The 20169-nt window shown below is 37.8% G+C and overlaps 1 protein-coding gene across 2 annotated transcripts in view; it reads right to left on the reverse strand.

Moving 5' to 3' along the window:
• The window catches only part of SETD2 (SET domain containing 2, histone lysine methyltransferase), a 125752-nt gene that overhangs the window by 37821 nt on the left and 67762 nt on the right, over nt 1-20169 (reverse strand). For both annotated transcript variants that reach the window (XM_073901087.1, XM_025885660.2), the window contains one exon: nt 1125-1173. In XM_073901087.1, the coding sequence (XP_073757188.1) occupies nt 1125-1173 (49 nt within the window). The remainder of the gene's footprint in view (nt 1-1124; nt 1174-20169) is intronic.

Genomic DNA, 20169 nt, shown 5'->3' on the forward strand with positions numbered 1-20169 from the left:
ACCCTCATAGATATTTAAGTATTGCCCGTCTTGTTAATGATTTCAACTCACTGAACCCAGAGAAGCTAGGCTCACCTGGCCAAGGTTACAGTGCCACTGGTTTTGCCAACCAGCACTACTCAACCCTGCCTTCTTTCTTATGGGAGAAATTCTCTGTAGCCGTAAGTAGGATGTTTGGCTATGAAGAAACTAAACCAATAGAGTTAAAAATATTCAAAACAAAAATAAAACCCCAACAATGATGCAAAGTACACCTCACAGGGCTTTAACCTATAAGATTATTTAACCAATAAGACTTAAGATTATAAAAGCTCTTCATGCCAAAAATATAGAAAAAGACCAAAAACAAAACAAAAGAAAACAAAAAGGAAAAACGCCAAAAATATCACACTGGCTCCTTCCCTCTATTTATGTTGGGTCAATACTGGAGGGCTCAAGAGATCGACAATAGCCACGATAACTGATCTATTGCTTTCATCCTTAAAGAAGCATATTGGAAAAAAACCAAGTGGTAAAATCCAGAAACCAGACTACCATGGCCTCCCTGTTATCTTTTCTGTAATAATGATTTTTCCCCCCAAGATTTTTAAGTAATTTTTAAGTAACCCAACGTGGGGCTCAAACCTACAACCCTGAGATCAAGAGTCACACGTTCTACTGACCTAGCCAGTCAGGCACCCCTGAAATAATGATTCTTAACCTTGTAAGGGATCACTGGCTTCCTGAGAATCTGATGAAAGTTTTGAATTTTCTCCAGAAAAATTCATGTAAATAAAGGATTTTGCATATAAACATCTACAGGTAAAGACTTACACAGATACTTAGGAATACAGGTTTAACAATGCCTGCTCTAGAGGAATAAATGGAAGAAAAGCTTCTAAAAGCCATGACTTCAAGGAAAGCAACAACATAGGCAGTATAAAGGGACATCTCCTTTGACAAAAATTCACTAAGAAAGAATCAAAAGGCAAGTTTCCAAACTTTTACACCAAATATTTCATTTACCTAATTACATACTGTCCAGTTTCAAAAACAAAATAGCTGAAGTTCTTATCATTTACCTCTGCATATTTCCAAAAGAGTATTTGTAAAGCCATACACACAGAGTACCTCTGAATACCTACTTGTGTTCTCCTTTTCAGTTTGACTTTTCTTTGGAATTCGATATACCTCCTGTAAAAATAAACCAAGAGAAGGGTTATTAGTATGGAGTGGAAGTGATTGTGTTTAAACTGACTGATTTCACATGGTGACAAAGAAATAGGAATGGGCTGGTATTTAATTATTCTCCAAAATCTGATTTACATCTAGCTTTAAATAAGAATAGATGCTGGTCCCTTAAAAACAAGCAAAAATGTGTAGCATATAAGCTACATACACACACACACACACACACACACATTTATTATGTATATTTATGTTTCATTTTGTTTTTTAAACATCTACCAATAGGCTTATATGATCTCATTAGCCAAGTAGCAAACTAATTATATTTCTGGAAGGAATATACTTCCTGATAATCTTCTTTCCATATGCTTTCTGCATATAAAATGAAGTCATCTATAGTTCCTTTACTGAGAGTATTCATCAGAACACTCTCATAAGAACAATTCTAACCTCTCACTTGCCATCCCTACTTAAGGGAAGAAGCGTTAGTAATTACTTAGCTATATAAAAACACCTCAGAAAAACTGTATGTGTGAAGATAATGCCCTTTGTTCTTATTTTTCTATAAATGAAAAACTAACTTGGCTAATGGCCAAATGTAGTATTTCCTTTCATATTATTTTAAAAAGAAAAGATAAACATTAGATCATTGTTGCTCTTGAAACAGCATCTAATAGTGTACCAAAATTGTTCTTGACAAATGTAAACTATGTTTACATAGTTACATACATAAGCCCTGAATACCTTTTCTTGATGTAGGAATCTAAGGCTTAGAACATGTTCTGTCCCCTGACAATCCCTTGCTGTTTCAGTCATCAAGTAGCTCAACATTTCCTTATCCAGTCACCTTGGTAAGTGGGCAAATGGTAAATCCACACATTCTCAATGGAATATCACATGCTACTCTCCATTTAGAGTAATCTCGTAATATTGACCATACCTATATGATTTGGTAATTTCATTTTTTTTAGCAATTGTACTCCAAGAAAATCAAAGAACTCCTCTTTCCACATGATTATTGGTTCTAGCAGTATTTGCGGAAAGTAAGAGATAATCCACATGCCATACAACTGAGGAAGGGTCAAGATTTAATATTCAGTTGCAATTAAAGATGATAAATACAGACCAAACAGATACTGGGCAATCTATATGAATGTAATTTTTTAGAAAAAAATCCTTCAACACTTCATGCATGCTGATAAATTACCTAATAAAGCTGATGACTGTCATGATTAGATGTGTATTTATCCTGTGTGTCAGGTTATCATATTAAGCATTTCAAATGCATTACCTTTTTTGAGCTTCAAAACATCTCTATGAGGTTAAGTACTATTATCTCCATTTTACAAATGAGAAAATCTACTTAAAAATCTTAGCAACTGACCAAGGTTATGATGCTATCGGACAGCATGACTCCACAGCAATTTTATCTTCTGTACTATATGACCCAGGATATGGTTAACAGTAGGCATTATCTGGGAAGGAGTACCACTTGAGGAACGTTAAGCATAAATGTAGGTGGCATCCTCTATTCCCCCAGCCCCTCTTTCATATGTAGGACTTCCACTAGAGCTGTGATTGTCAACTCTGGCTACACAATTAGACCACTCCAGGACACTTCCATAGAAATACTATGCCAGACAAATAAAATCTAAAATTCCGGGCATGAGTCCCACGCATCTGTATTTTTTTTTTTTTTTTAAGCTCTCCACATGATTCTGTTGCCTACCTGTAGAAGGTTGGGAACCACTGAACTACTATCTTCTCTTAGCAGCCTTCACTCATTCCTCCTCACAAGGGAGAATTTGAGAGAACAAACTGTGTATGCCTGTCCTCAGCTCAAAGCCACTTGGGGGTGGCTCCTCCGAGGAAATGTCTGGAGTTGTCAAGTTGTGTCTAACTGTGGGTAATAGTGAATCGGGGTATTGTATTTTACAGTATTTACACAGTATACAGGGTACTGTATTTATACATAAGGACAAAGCTGACATTCCTAGCTCTGACTCCTCTGTCCACCCCCCACGGGGTTACCAAACTTGGGGAAAAAGTAAGAATGCCACTTATCAGCACCTACTCACACTGTAAGAAAAAACAGGTATTCTATTAATTTTAAAAATTAATAGGCTTGGAAATGACTGTTGCATTTGGTACTCTGTAAATCTAGGCACTCCAAAAGGTAAATGTTCATCATAAAGTCTGCTTAGAACATACAGATATGCAGGTCTGTGTCAACTAAGGATTACGTAATTTTTACCTGTTTAGTTTCTTTTGCCTAAGGTCTTGGGCATTACAAGTGTTCATTACAAGCATTTATAGTAATTTATCACACACACCTCAAGCTGGGACCCATTCTATGGTGGCAATTAACGTACCAGAGGAAATGTTTCTCAAAAATATATTAACTCTATCAAAAGTTTAGAGCAACTGGGGGCTATTGGGTGGCTCAGTCGGTTAAGCATCCAACTCCTGATTTCAGCTCAGGTCATGATCTCAGGGTCGTGGGATCATGGAGCCTGCCAGAGCCTGAGATTCTCTCTCTCCCTCTACCTCTTCCCTCACCCCCTGTCTAAAAAAAAAAAAAAAAAAAAATTTAGAGCAAATGCTAAGTAGAAAACGTATTCCGATATTCACAAAAGGGATGATTATTACTGACTTGTGACCAAGAGCTATTGACTTTTATTCTGTACCTAATACTATGGGGAACAAATTCCATCAACATGCACCCAAGCGCTAAGGAGCTACTAACTTGATCCTCCTCTTCATATAGTTAAAGCTGTATATAAAATTTTGGGGCACCTGGGTGGCTCAGTCGTTATGCGTCTGCCTTCGGCTCAGGTGATCCTGGGATCGAGCCCCGCATCGGGCTCCCTGCTCGGCGGGAAGCCTGCTTCTCCCTCTCCTACTCCCCCTGCTTGTGTTCCCTCTCTCGCTGTCTCTCTCTCTGTCAAATAAATAAATAAAATCTTAGGGAAAAAAAGCTGTATATAAAATTTAAACTGGAAACTCAGATTATCTACTTCGAGGCCCTGAATTTTTCCAAAGTCCCACAATAATGCAATCTGAGAAGGAAGCAGTCATATGAAGATTACTATATTTTTTAAAATTATTCTATCTTGTGGATAAATAGCAATAAGGTTAGCTTACATGATATGGAACACTGGAATAACGTCATACACCTGCAGGCCATTGCAGAAAAATGTTTATCTGAGTTGGCTTCACTCACATTAACACTCCATGTAAAATCATTTTCCTCTGTTAAAAATTCTACTCAAGAGACTGGCATGTTATGAAAGAACACTCAATTGTGAGTCAGGAGGCCTGGGTTTTGGGATTATCCCTGCCCTCAGAGAGGCCTAAAAGAATCTGGTTGCCCACTCCCCCCAATATTCTTTACCTATCACCCTGTTTTACTTCTTTAGTATCTAGGTGCTGCTCCTAATTAACACACACTCGCATGCACTCAAAGCTATAATTCTTATTTTTTAAGTGGTTTTTTAAAAAAGATTTTATTTATTTATTCATCAGAGAGAGAGAGCAAGTGAGCACACGAGCAGGAGGAGCGGCAGAAGCAGAGGCAGAAGCAGAGGGAGAAGCAGGCTCCCTGCCAAGCAAGGAACCCAATGTGGGACTGGATCCCAGGACTCTGGGATCATGACCAGAGCCGAAGGCAGACACTCAACTGACTGAGCCACCCAGGTGTCCCTTGTAGCTATAATTCTTAAGGGCCAAGATTGTCTTACTCTTTGCTGTATCTCTAGCAAAAAGAAAATGCCTGGCACATAGACAACATTCAACTACTTGTTGAATGGACCAGTAAGTGAAATACTACTCATAATTTACAGAAATCACCACAGTGCTAAAAAAACTTCAAAGTATTACACAGCTCATTTTTTAAAACTCACTAAATCTATACCTTGATTCTCTTTCATCCCTGGTAAGAATACTGTTTACAGGCCTCACATATAACCACGAACATGTTTGTGGAGTAGTATTTCCAGGGTCAGATTAGTAAGTGTGTCTCCGCAACATTTTGAACTCTTATCAATGCTTAGAACTACCCACCCTTGGGCAATTAATCATTCCTCTTCAAAGGCTCAAAATCAATCTTCAGAAATTGTTTCATAAACACTAAATCACTGATAAGTTCATGCACAAGCAATGCATCCAACATCCCTTTATAAAAGTATATAAATATGCGTGGCGTTGTTTTTAATTTGTAGACACAAAGAACAAGTTCTTTGATGGCTATTTGTGGAAATCTGGTATGCTCATTTATATAACAAGTATTTAGGTAGAAATTAGGTGTTAAAAGCACATATCAAGGGTCTCCTATTTTTAAAGGACACTGGAGATACATAGTAGCCGCCAGCAAGAGGTTCACAGGCTAACAATGTGGCTGACAATTCTTACTGTGTGCCATGTCCTTTAACTGCATTCTCATATACTCTTACGCTGCCATGAAAAGTACCTTTGCTCTATCTACAGTACATAGAAAACAGGCTCAGAGAGGTTAAATAACTATACTAGGGTCATACGGTGCCACAGTGAGCTATATATTGGATCCAGGATCTAAGCCTAGGTTTGTCTCTGTCCAAAGCATACACTTTTAACCACCTCTACTACCTCTTGAACACTCAAGGAAAAGAGAAAGTAGACATACACTATCTTATACTAAAACTGGCCTTAGGAGAGAGGACTGGAAAAAGCATTCTGAAGGAAATAAACATCTGAATTATATTGAAGGATGACTAGGAGTTGTACATAGAAAAAAAGAGGCCGAAAATAAAAATATGGTAGACTGAACACATGTGTTTATTACAACTCTATCCTGAAGTCCTATAAAATGACAATGAAAGAACAAGAAAGTATAGACCCATCCATATTATCTTTTCTTTCCAGGAAATGAATACTGAATGTACATGTATACTTAAATTTCTTTTATTCTATGCATTCTCTTTCATGTTCTTTCATTGGATGATTCACAAAGAAAAAAAATACTGTATCCATGAAATAAGATGCACTTTAAATAAAAGACAGCAAAGGAGTGCCTGGGTGGCTCAGTTGTTGGGCATCTGCCTTCGGCTCGGGTCATGGTCCCAGGGTCCTGGGATGGAGTCCCACCTCAGGCTCCCTGCTCAGCGGGAAGCCTGCTTCTCCCTCTCCCACTCCCCCTGCTTGTGTTCCCCCTGTCTCTCTGTCAGGTGAATAAGTGAAATCTTTAAAAAAAAAAAAAAAAAAAAAAAAGACAGCAAAAATAAGAATAAGAACTAGGAAGAACTAGGATAGAAAAAAGAGCTGAAGGTCACCCAGAAAGCAGAACAAAAAGTCAAGAAAGAAAATGGGAGATCAAAAAATAAAATTAGAGTCCACAATAGCCAAACTGTGGAAAGAGCCAAGATGTCCATCGACAGATGAATGGATAAAGAGGTGGTATATATACACAATGGAATATTATGCAGCCATCAAAAGGAATGAGATCTTGCCATTTGCAACGACGTGGAAGGAACTGGACAGTGTTATGCTGAGTGAAATAAGTCAATCAGAGAAAGACATGTATCCTATGACCTCACTGATATGAGGAATTCTTAATCTCAGGAAACAAACTGAGGGTTGCTGGAGTGGTGGGGGGTGGGAGGGATGGGGTGGCTGGGTGATAGACATTGGGGAGGGTATGTGCTACGGTGAGCACTGTGAATTGTGCAAGACTGTTGAATCACAGATCTATACCTCTGAAACAAATAATGCAATATATGTTAAGAAAAAAAAAAAGAAGAAGATAGCAGGAGGGGAAGAATGAAGGGGGGTAAATCGGAGGGGGAGATGAACCATGAGAGACGATGGACTCTGAGAAACAAAGTGAGGGTTCTAGAGGGGAGGGGGGGTGGGGGATGGGTTAGCCTGGTGATGGGTATTAAGGAGGGCACGTTCTGCGTGGAGCACTGGGCGTTATGCACAAACAATGAATCATGGAACACTACATCAAAAACTAATGATGTAATGTATGGTGATTTACATACAATAAAAAAATTAAAAATAAAATAAAATTAGAGGATAGGTGATAGATGACTTACATCTAATAGCAGGTATGCCAAAAAGCAAGGAGAGAGAAGACTGAGGAAGTATAAAAATTTTTTTTAAAAAAGAAAATTTTTTAGACCTTAAAGACATGAGTCACCAGATGGAGTCAGAGCACCTACAAAGGAATTGAAATGGCATCAGACTTCAATAGACAGCAACGCTGTAAGCTAGAAAATGATTTGATGTCTTGAACATTTTTTTTAAAAGATTATTTATTCATTTGAGAGAGAGAGAGAGAGAGAGAGAGAGAGAGAGAAACAGCATGAGAGGGGAGAAGGTCAGAGGGAGAAGCAGGCTCCCCGCCGAGCCGGAAGCCCGATGCGGGACTCGATCCCAGGACTCCAGGATCATGATCTGAGCCGAAGGTAGTCGCCCAACCAACTGAGCCACCCAGGCGCCCTGTCTTGAACATTTTAAAGAAAAATGTATTCCCAAATGATAATTACATGATCTGCCAAACAAAAAAGAATAAAATATTAGATTTATAGGGTCTCAAGATTTTATCTACCAGAAGAGAATGTTGAAAACCAAGACTGTGGAGGGTCTAAAAATTCAAGATTCTCAATTCTGTGTCACACATTTCATAAATTATCTACAGTGTAAAAAGTACCATACTAGATACTTAAAAAAAACAAACAACTAAACAATTCCTGAGAGAACAATGGAAAAACAGTGGAAAGTTAATGTAAATCAATTACTTAGCATTTAGAATGACACAGACATATACATATTTGTATATAAATTCAACAACTGGGCACTCAATACAGATCAATTATCCAAGCTCTATCTTTGAGCAAATAACGAGGAAGTGGTGGCTACTTAAAAATAACACCTGCAAAAGATCTAAAGATGTCATTCAAATCTGTCATAACTTTGAAAAAAGTTATCTTTCAACAATACTGTCCCTAACAGAAAATCTTAGTTATCTAGAAACTGCACTTTTAGAGTGACTGCTACAATTAGCAATAGCAATTTTTTTTAAAAGATTTTATTTGAGAGGGCGTGTGGGCTTATGTGCGCTGACAGGCTCACACACCCAAGCGTGGGCGGGGGGGCGGCGGGGGGTAGGGGAAGGGCAGAGGGAGAGGGACAAGCGGACTCTGCACTGAGCTTGAAGCCCAACATGGGGGCTCGACCCCACCACCCCACCCGGAGACCATAACTTAAGCTGAAATCAAGAGTCTGATGCCCAACTGACTGAGCCACCCAGGCACCCCAAGCAATTTTTTAATTTAAAAAAGGAGATGGATGTTTTGAATATGGATTACTAAGAAAATGATGTTATTAATAAAAATGTACATCAGAGAATGATGAACCAGCTTGTAAGAGAAGACTATGAACTTGCATCTGAAAGGCAAGTGGAAGAGTCAACAGGAAGCTGAAATACAGATCTGAAATTTAGGAAACAGGCTAAGGAAAGAGATCCACATTTTGGGAAAATCTTAAAAGATGATAACTTAATATGATTATGGTACTTAGGAGATTGCCAAGAGAGAAAGTACATAAAGAAAAATAGGCTGACTTGAAAGAAAATAAAATTTAAGGGTTGAAGGTCTTTACACTTAATTCATACAGTACGTTTTCTATTTTTTAATAAATACTTCCCAGCCATCCCACTTCTGAGCATATATCCAAAGAGAATGAAAATGGGATCTCCAAAAAAAAAGAAAGAAAATGGGATCTCCAAGAGAGCTGCACTCCCATATTCACGGCAGCATCACTCACACTAGCCAAGATATGGAAACAACCTAAGTGTCCGTTAACAGACGAATGGAGAAGATGCAGTGTACAATTACATGATGCGACACTATTTAGTCATGAGAAAAAAAGAAATCTTGCCATTTGTGACAACATGGATGAACCCTGAGGATATTATGCTAAGTGAAATAGTGAGGATGCAGAGAAATTGAAAACCTTACACACTACTGGTAGAAATGTAAAATCGAACAGCTATCATGGAAAAATGTCTGGCAGTTCCTCAAAAGTTAAATATGGAGTTACCATGACTCAAAAACTCCACTCCTAGATACATACCCAAGAGAAATGAAAGCCAGTATTCACACACAAGTTTGTACATAAAAATTCATAGTAACTGTATGCCTAACAGTCAAAAAAGTAGAAACAACACAATGTCCATCAGCTGATAAATGGATAACAAAATGGGTTAAAAAATATCCATACAAGGGAATATTATTCAGCTATAAAATGGAATTAAGTACTGATCAATGCTACAACACAGATGAATCCTGAAAACGTTACGCTAAGTAAAAACCAAATACAAAAGGCCATTACAGGATTCCATTTATCCTTGTTCACAGATTGTGCAAATTCACCAATGCACTAAAATTTCTTTGTAATCCTCAAATCAGTAAGTTAGAAAAAATGTCACTAATTCTTCCCCAAGAAGTCAAGACTACCACTGATGTTTTTTGGTATACTTTTTCCAAATAATGGACTAACAACATGATGCAACACTATTCCCCAGTCTCTCAGAATCCTTTCAGTACTCTTTTTGAAAATGCTTCTAGTATACTCATACCCTTGTATATTTTCTTTCCAACTTCTTTAATATCATTTTCATTGACTTTATGAAATCAATGCATTTTTATTTTGTAACAGGTCTACATTGTATTTGTACTGCATTGCCCAATTTTTATAACGGTGAGACTTTAGCTAAGAAAGACAACAACCCTTTAGACAAAAGACAGATGCTAATGTTAACAGAGATGGGATGTTTAGATGACAATTTTTTAGTGTTCAGCTCATCAATTAAATGTTTTTTGTCATAATGTTTGCTTCTCTAAGCAATCTTGAAACTGAAGATTAAGATACTGAGAACACCCTATATTTGTGTATCTGTATGTATACATGAATGTGGACTTACCTATTTAATTACATGTGAGAAAGAAGCTTTTCCAAGGTAACTGAATGTTTGAAAATGATTTCAAAAAACCCCACCACATCCCAGGATTTTTAAGCCTTTGTGAAGTTGTAGTGTCAAAAGCAAACATACCAAATATTTATCTGGATTTACCCCATGCTGAAAATCTAGAAAAAGAGGTAAGAACTTAGAGAAACATACAACAACTTTGGGTAAGATATGACCACGTCATGGAACCTGATTCAAAATTCTATACACTAGTTTAAAGATTAAAAATTGGGGCGCCTGGGTGGCTCAGTCAGTTAAGGACTCTTGGTTTTGGCTCAGGTCGAGATCTTGGAGTTGTGGGATCGAGCCCTGCGTCGGGCTCCGTGCTCAGCAGGCAGTCTGCTTGGGATTCTGTCTCCCCCTCTGCCCCTCCCCCAGCTTGTGCAAGCTCTCCCAAATAAATTAAAGATTAAAAATCCATTTTCTCAATTAACAAAATAAAAAAATGAACATACAACATATAACTGCAATGTCTATGGCCTTACACCACCCCAAGGCCTAATCAAAGAAAAAAAATTACTGGACAAGTACTGCTATGTACCCTAGCTCCTGGGAATAAACACCTTCAGTGGTAATGGCTCTATAAGCAGGATTTAGCTTCTTTTACAGAAGGAAGAATTGTTAACTCCTATCATCATGTCCTTGTAGAGCATAAGAGTCTGCGGTTTTACCTCACAAACTATATTACGAATAGTGGGAGTAGAGGGATCTCCATTAGGTCACAGAGGTCTTGAGATCTGACTACAAAGAAAATTTAGAGGAGAGCATAAATGTCTGGAGATTTCATAAAATCACACACATGAGAGGGGCAGAAGAAGGGAGATTGAAGAAAAAGCAGAGAATAATTTTATTTATTCTTTTAAACCCCTGAAGATACTCTTCTAACTTCAGACAACTGGGCTCTCATGAAATGGAAGGTAGTAAGATTGAATTTCAGTTTTCAGCCACTCAAATGGGTAAAACATATGGTCACAGTTCTTAAAATAGGAGATACAAATGTAAAGATACTCAATACTTCATGCATAAGAGACATGCAAATTAAAACTACAATAATAGTCTATTTTTGCCTATCAGTCCAACCAAGATAAAGTTAGACAATATTTGTGTTGGCCAGGGTGTAGTGAAATAGGCACCCTTATGCATATACATTACTGATGAGAGTGAAATTGGTATAACTATAAAGATCAATTTTGGCAAGACCTATTAATTACAGATAACACAGACCAGGACTCAGATATACTACTTTTAGTAATTTATCCAACATGTATATTCCAAACAGGTATATGCGAATGTGTTTGAAATGACTTACATAAAAGTTCCATGCTAAGCTAAAGAAAGGAATCAATCACAGTGGCTATCAAAATAGGGGACTGATTAATATGACTAACAGGAGACTGATGATGGCATATCTTTACAATAAAATATCACACCAGTATGAAAACTAAATTCTTTAAAACTTGGTGTAAAACAAGCTTCATAATGTGTTAAATAAAAAGTAAGGAGCTAAATAGTGCTTCCAGTTTTATAAAAAAGACCAAATACATGCATCCACTATGCACAAATTATCTCTGGAAGGATACACAAGAAGTCGGTTGTGCTGGCTGCCTTCAGGGAACAAGACAGGGGGGCAGGAGTAGGAGCAAAACATTTCACTTGTGTGCATACTGAACTTTGTATCATATACAGGAATGGCCTATTTAAAAATTAAAATGAAAAGAAGAGAAAAAGATAATGTGCCTCAGAAGAAGGCCTCAACAAAGTACCAGAAGACTTTTTGGGCATTATGGCTGTATTCATGGTAAAGACCACCACCTGAGGGTTGTGAGGTCTCCGGCAGAGAGGCCTAAGGGACTGGACATTGTCAAAACAACTTCTAAATGCTGCTCTTCAGCAAGTGCCATACCTTAAAAGCCCTCCTAGGACACTGCCGTTCACTTTAAACTTGTCCCCCTGGCCCCTCCTTCTTCTCCAGCTTTACCCAGCTTGACTCTAATTCAAAGAATCTATCTTAACAATGCTCAGTTTTATTCAACACACATCTAAATGTGCTGGATTTACGTACGCTAAGTACTAAAGCACAAGGTGAACAGTGGACACCAGTCCCTGCTTTCAAGGCCTCTCTAGCCCAATAGTAAATATGTGTGTAGAAAAATAGTGTTTTCAGGGCAGCTGGGTGGCTCAGTCTTTAAGTGTCTGCCTTCAGCTCAGGTCATGGTCTCAGGGTCCTGGGATCGAGCCCCACATCAGGCTCCCTGCTTGGCAGGAAGCCTGCTTCTCCCTCTCCCACTCCCCCTGCTTGTTTTCCCTCTCTCGCTGTGTCTGTCAAATAAATTTTAAAAAATCTTAAAAAAAAAGAAAAGAAAAATAAGTGTTTTCATGCTGATAATCACTGAAGAATAATCAAAGTCATGATGATTAAATGTTTCTCAATTTCAGAGTTCTGTTTTCTAGGCAAATTAATTCCAAATCTAAGATTTTTCCTTACACCTTTCAAGTAATTTTTCTAACTAAAACTTAAAAATCACCACAGCTCTCCAAGTGATTGCACTGAAGTTAGTATGTTGCACTGGTCAATTCAAACGCTGCAGTTAAGAGTAGGTGGTCATTATTTAACATAGCACTGGAAGTCCTAGCCACAACAATCTGACAAGAGTAAGGAATAAAATGCATCCAAATTGGTAAGGAAGATATAAAACCTTCACTATTTATAGATGACATGGTACTGTAATATAGAAAACTCAGAAGACTCCACCGAAAAACTACTAGAATGATAAATTAATTCGGTAAGGTTGCAGGACACAAAATCAACGTACAGAAATCCATGGCATTTTTATATACCAATAATGAAGCAACAGAAAGAGAAATTAAGCAAGCAATCCCATTTATAATCGTACCAAAGATAACACCCAGGAATAAATTTAATAACCAAGGAGGTAAAAGGCCTGTACTCTGAAAACTGTAAAACATCAATGAGAGATATTGAAGACAACACAAACAAGTAGATATTTCATGCTCGTGGACTGGAAGAATACTGTTAAAATGTCCATACTACCAAAAGCAATCTATAGATTTAATGCAATCCTTATCAAAACACCACCAACATTTTTCAAAGAACTAGAACAAACAATCCTAAAATTTGTATGGAACCAGAGAAGACCCCGAATAGCCAAAACAATCTTGGGGAAAAAACAACAACAACAACAACAACAAAGCTGGAGGTATCGCAATTCCAGATTTCAAGTTACAAGGCTGTAGTAATCAAAAAAGTATGGTATTGGCACAAAAATAGGCACATAGATCAATGAAACAGAACAGAAATCCCAGAAATAAACCCATGTTTATATGTCGATTAATCTTTGACAAGGGAGGAATGAATACACAATGGGAAAAAGACAGCCTCTTCAACAAATGGTATCAAGAGAACTGGACAGCTAAATGCAAAATATTCAAACTTGGACCACTGGCTTACACCATACACAAAGATAAATTCCAAATGGATTAAGGACCTAAATGTGAGACCTGAAACCATAAAAATTCTAGAAGAGAACACAGGCAGTAATTTCTCTGACACCAGCCATAGCTGTACTTTTCTAAATATGTCTCCTGAGGCAAGGGAAACAAAAGCAAAAATAAACTACTGGGGCTTCATCAAAATAAAAAGCTTCTGCACAGTGAAGGAAACAATCAACAAGAGTAAAAGGCAACCTACAGAATGGAAGAAGATATTTGCAAAGGACATATCCGTTAAAGGGTTAGTATCCAAAATATATTAAGAAGTTATACAACTCGGTGCGCCTGGGTGGCTCAGTCATTAAGCGTCTGCCTTTGGCTTGGGTCATGATCCCAGGGTCCTGGGATCCAGCCCCGTGTTGGGCTCCCTGCTCAGGGGGAAGCCTGCTTCTCCCTCTCCCACTCCCCCCTGCTTGTGTTCCCTCTCTTGCTGTCTCTGTCAAATAAATAAAAAAAAACTTAAAAAAAAAAAAAAGGACTTACACAACTCAACACCACAAAAACAAATAATCAAGTTTAAAAATAGGCAGGGGCATTTTTAAATGGGTGGCTCAGCCGGTTAAGCAAATGCCGTTGGCTCAGGGTCCTGGGATCAAGCCCCATATCAGGCTCTCTGCTCAGCGGGGAGGCTGCTTCTCCCTCTCCCTCTGCCTGCCGCTCTGCCTACTTGTGCTCTCTCTGTGTGTCAGATAAATAAAATCTTTTAAAAAAAAAAGTTTAAAAATGGGCAGAATACATGAACAGGTATTTCTCCAAAGACATCACTCATCATTAAGGAAATGCAAATCAAAACCACAATGAGATATCACCTCACACCTGTCAGAATGGCTAAAATCAAAAACACAAGAAATGAGTGTTGGTGGAGCGCCTTGGTGGCTCAGTTGGTTAAGGGTCTGCCTTCGGCTCAGGTCATGATCTCAGGGTACTGGGATTGAGCCCTACGTGGGGTTCTTTGCTCAGCAGGGAGTCTGCTTCTCCCTCTCCCTCCCACTCATGCTCTCTCTCTCAAATAAATAAAATCTTTAAAAGAAAAAAAAAAGAAAGAAAGAAATGAGTGTTGGTGAGGACATGGGAAAATAGGAACACTCCTGCACTGTTGGTAAGAATGCAAACTGTTAACAGCTACTGTGAAGAAAGCTTGGAGGTTCCTCAGAAAGTTAAAAATGAAACTACCCTAGAATCCAGCAATTGCACTGTTGGGTATTACCCAAAGAATACAAAAACACTAGTTCGAAGGGATTCATCACCCCTATGTTTATTGTAGCATTATTTACAATAGCCGAATTATGGAAGCAGCCCAAGTGTCCAACAATAGATGAATGGATAAAGAAGATAATATATATATATATAAAAGAACGTCATTCAGCCATTAAAAAAATGAAATCTTGCCATTTGCAACAACATGGATAGAGCTAGAGTATAATGCTAAGCAAAATAAGCTAGTCAGAGAAGATAAATACCATATGATTTCACTCATACGTGGAATTTAAGAAACAAAACAAATGAGCAAAGGAGAAAAAAAAAGAGGGAAAGAGAGAAACAAACAAACCAAGAAACAGACTCTTAACTATAGAGGACAAACTGATGGATACAGAAGGGAAATAGGGAGGAGATTGGGTGAAACAGGTCATGGGGATTGAAGAGTATATTTATCATGATGAGCCCTGAGTATGGAAGTGCTGAGTCACCATATTGTACACCTGAAACTAATGTAACACTGTATGTTAACAATACTGGAGTTAAAATTAAAAACTTAAAAAAAATTAAAAAAAGAGTAGGTTGTCAACCCAGCACTGCAGTTAAGAGTAGGAACCCCCCTGGTGTCCAAATCATCTAGAAAATACTTTTTGGACCACAGTTCATTCCTTTCCCAACTCACACATATACACATTCCTGTTTGAGAAGCTGCTCATATTTATGAACCCTTGCCCCACAAAACCCCAGTTTTGCATATGATTTCAATCACAGATCACAGGTTGAAAATCTCTGCAGGATTAAGGGAAAAAATGATACTTGAATAAAACACTAAAATGGTAGTTTCTATGATTTCAGAATGAATTTGGACTTACTACAGTTTCTAAATCAGAAGCAGATTAAGAGAAATCTGAAGTATTCACCAAAGATACATAATTATGTGAACTGCCTAGCAAGGATATAGAAACTATATCCTCAGATTAAGAGAAATCTGAAGTATTCACCAAAGATACATAATTATGTGAACTGCCTAGCAAGGATATATCCACTATTAACTGGAATAGAAAAAGAAATGCTAAGAATATGGGATTTAAATCAGAAGACCTGAGTCAATTTTCAGCTCTGTCACTTAAAAGCTAAGTCACAACCTCACAGGCCTGTTTGTTTCCATTTACAGGGGATAAAAACACCACTACTGACTTCATAGGTTTGTAAAGATTATATGACACTCATTCAAATGTTTTCTGATCACCTATCAAATAAAATACACATACCACAGATTCAATAAGCAGCATGATACCATGGAAAAAGATGGACCTTCTTCACATCTTCAAAGATTTATGAAGTGCCAAAGGACATACCTGGCTCTCTCAGTACCCTGGGGAGACTTGAGTGACCAAGACAGAAGTGTTCTCTGCCCTCACACTCTGTACAAGTATGAAACGTTATGTGCTATGGCTGGAAAGGATGTTATGAGAGCATACAGAAAGGGCAGAATACTCTTAGAGGAATGGGAATGGCTTTCCTGGGGAAAGGATGAAACTTTAACGAGAAGAGACATCTAAACAAAAGACAGTGTTTTTCACACCTGAGTGAATGTTTGTGTGTGTATGAACATTAGTAGCACAGACCCACTGGTGGGCCAGAACAGCTGGAGGTGATACAGCATAAATGAATAAGGACCAGACTAGGCCATGGTATGCAAGCCTCATGAGAAAAACGGATTTCACTGGAACAGTGTAATGAGGAACCATTTAAAAGTTTGGTTTTTTTTTTTTTAAGATTTTATTTATTTATTTGACAAGAGAGACACAGCGAGAGAGGGAACACAAGCAGGGGGAGTGGGAGAGGGAGAACCACCCAGGTGCCCCTGTATTAAGATGTTTAAAAGAAAACTCCTAGGGGCGCCTGGGTGGCTCAGTCGGTTAGGCGACTGCCTTCAGCTCGGGTCATGATCCCAGAATCCTGGGATCGAGCCCCGCATGGGGCTCCCTGCTCAGCAGAAAGCCTGCTCCTCCCTTTCCCTCTGCCTGCCCCTCTGCCTACCTGTGCTCGCTGTCAAATAAATTAAAAAAATCTAAAAAAAAAAAAGAAAACTTCTAAATTTTGCATTTCATGCCATCAAATAGTATTTTCTTCCCAAATCAAAATAAACCTGATTGGAGTTTGGGGAAAAAAATCCATAGCTGAATGCAGGCCTATTTTTAAAATAAAAATATTTTTTAAATGGATTTCCTTCTTGAAAAATCAGTGTAGTTTTGTTGTTAAAAATAAATGAACAGGGACACCTGGGCAGCTCAGTTGATTAAGCATCCAACTCTTGATCTTAGCTGAGGTCTTGATCTCAGGGTTGTGAGTTCAAGCCCGCCCCCCAAATTAACTGAACAAATAAAGTTTGCTCTGAGATACACTTTTCAAATTATCTCACATTTAATTAAATGTGTAAAGCTCTCAGTCTTTTGTTATAATTTTCCTTCTTCGTATAAGTTTAGTTTAATTATCCATATTTATCTTTCTTCCTAGTTTTTCTAATGCTACTGTGGTTTCTTGTAATTCAGTAAGAATACAGGGTAAAATAATGCTTTTGGAAGAATGTTTAATAGAAAATTAAAATAGCAAAAAAAATAAAAACCACACACACACACAAACAAAAAACCAAGACTCCATGAGTCTAAACTCATATTAATCAATGAATACAGAACTACATGGGACAGCATGGAAAGCTCTTGCTTACAAGAAGGTCAACCAAAACATACAGAAGTGAAAGGAATGATGGGTTAGAAAAATCACCACTTGGCAACCATCACAGCTGTAAGCGATTAAGGCAAATTCACCAGATGTTGAAACTAATGAATAAATTTGATAAAAAACAGAATATTTACATACTTCCAAAGGTGCTCCTCTATGATACTTTTTAATTATAAGGAGAAAACAGTAATTTTACACTGGAAAAACCTGGGAGACACCACCTTAACCAAGTGATCAAAGCTGACATGCCAATAATAGGACAAATCAACATCATGTGGACACTATTTAATATTCCTGACAAAATGTATGACCTGAATCCAAAGGAAAACTTCAGAAAAGCCCAAACTGAGGAATATTCTAAAAAATTCAAAAGTATTTTAAAAATTTGAAGTTTATAAAAGCCAAAGAAAGACTGAGGAACTATTCCAGATTAAAGGCTACTAAAGAGATACAACTCAATGTAACACTTTAACTCAGATTCTGGATCAGAATTGTTTTTCTTTTTTTTGGCCATTGAGGACATTATATATACAACTGGCAAAAACCTGAATGAGATCTGCTGGTCAGATAATAGTATTAAGTCACTGTATTTTGCTGGTTTTGATAAATATATTGCAATCATACAGAAGAATGTCCTTGTTTTTACAAAATATACACTAAAATATCTAGGGGCAATGGGCATCATATCTGTAACTTATTCCTTAAAAGTTAAAAGAAAAAGAGAAAATGACTAAGTAAAATGTTAACATTGGGGAATCTGGGTGAAGGGATAAGAGGAATTTTCAGCTGACTTTTTTCTGCATTTGTCCCTAGAATGTGTATCACATGAAGAATACACCGAATAGTATTCTTGTAGTTTTCCTGTAAGTCTGAAATTACATCAGAAGTAAAAGTTAACAATATTAACAAGGAAGATCTATATATTTTTATTATGGTTACACATAAGACTATATTACACCAACTTATCTATACTCGAAAAGTCCCTTAAGTTTCCAACTAACGTGATCATGGTCCTGCGGGAAAAACAATATTCCTTAAAGGTCTCTTGGGCCAGTAGTTCTATCATATATACCCTCTCCCATTTCTCAGTCTTACATCGAAATCATTTAAAGTTAACTTTTCTAAACAGAGTCAAGACTTTTTTTAACTTCATGAGCTATAGAAACATGATCATTATGTCTTTGGAGAAACAGAACTAAGAGCTCATCTAAAAGAATAAAGTGTCAAAATGACTTCACTTAAAATGAGAATGTTTCAGGGCACCTGGGTGGCTCAGTGAGTTAAGCATCTGCCTTTGGCTCAGGTCATGATTCCAGGGTCCTGGGATGGAGCCCCTGCTCAGCGGGGAGCCTGCTTCTCCTTCTCCCTCTGCCTGCCACTCCCCCTTCTTGTGTGCTCTCTCACTCTCTCTGTCAAATAAATAAATAAAATCTTAAAAAAAAAAAATCAAAATGTTTCAAACAGCCAGGCTCTGAACTTTACCATTTAGATCACTTACTGGCAAACTTTTTCTGTAAAGGACAAGACAGTAAATATATCAGGCTTTGTTGGCCATCCAGTCTCTGAAGCAACTACTCAACTCCGACAGTGCAAAAGCAGCCATAGATAATATGTAAATGAATGAGTATGGCTCTGTTCCCAAAAAATTTTACAAAAACAAGCAGTGGGCAGATGTGGCCAACCCCTGATTTAGATGAAAGGATTTATCTGGTAATAACAAAAGGGACTACTAGTAAGTTTTAGACCAGGTTTGTCTTTTACCAAGTCTGATACTTATAAAAAAAATTTCAATGCAGTAGTATCCAAGACTGTGTTCTTTAGGGGCAATTCTGAATTTTAAAGAAAAGGATAATATTGATCCTTATGGATAGAGAATAATCTCAATGAAGGATTCTGAAATTTACTACAGAAATCCAGGACACATAATTTCATTTTGAAATGTTGCAAAGCAGATTCCACATACAATATCTGTTACAGACCAAAATTCCAAGTAGTGACTCAAAACTTTTCAGCTGGGTAACTCTGTATTTTATTTAAACTTTCTACAAAGAGTTTAATGCTTAACTTTCCAGACAAATAATATGTTTGTTGAATTAAAGATGATGTCTTGAGATAAACATGAATAAAATAAGAATAAGAATATCATAAGGGCGCCTGGGTGGCTCAGTTGGTTAAGCATCTGCCTTTGGCTCAGGTCATGATCCCAGGGTCCTGGGATCAAGTCCCGCATCAGGCTCCCTGCTCAGCAGGGAGTCTGATTCTCCCTCAACCCCTGCCCCCTGCTCGTGACCTCTCGCTCTCTCTCATGCTAATTCTTTTTTTAAAAAAGTATCATCAAGAATAGTCCAACTTGGGGCACCTGAGTGGCATCTGCCTTCAGCTCAGGTCATGATCCCAGGGTCCTGAGATCAAGCCTCGCTTCAGGTTCTCTGCTCAGCTCAGGCTCTCTGCTCAGCAGGGAGCCTGCTTCTCCCTCTCCCTCTGCCTGCTTGTGCTGTCAAATAAATTAAAAAAAAAAATAGTCCAACTTATCACATATACAG

The sequence above is a fragment of the Callorhinus ursinus genome, unplaced genomic scaffold (assembly GCF_003265705.2).
Source record: "Callorhinus ursinus isolate GAN/ISIS: 27379988/994484 unplaced genomic scaffold, GSC_fseal_2.0 scaffold15, whole genome shotgun sequence".
Taxonomy (NCBI): domain Eukaryota; kingdom Metazoa; phylum Chordata; class Mammalia; order Carnivora; family Otariidae; genus Callorhinus; species Callorhinus ursinus.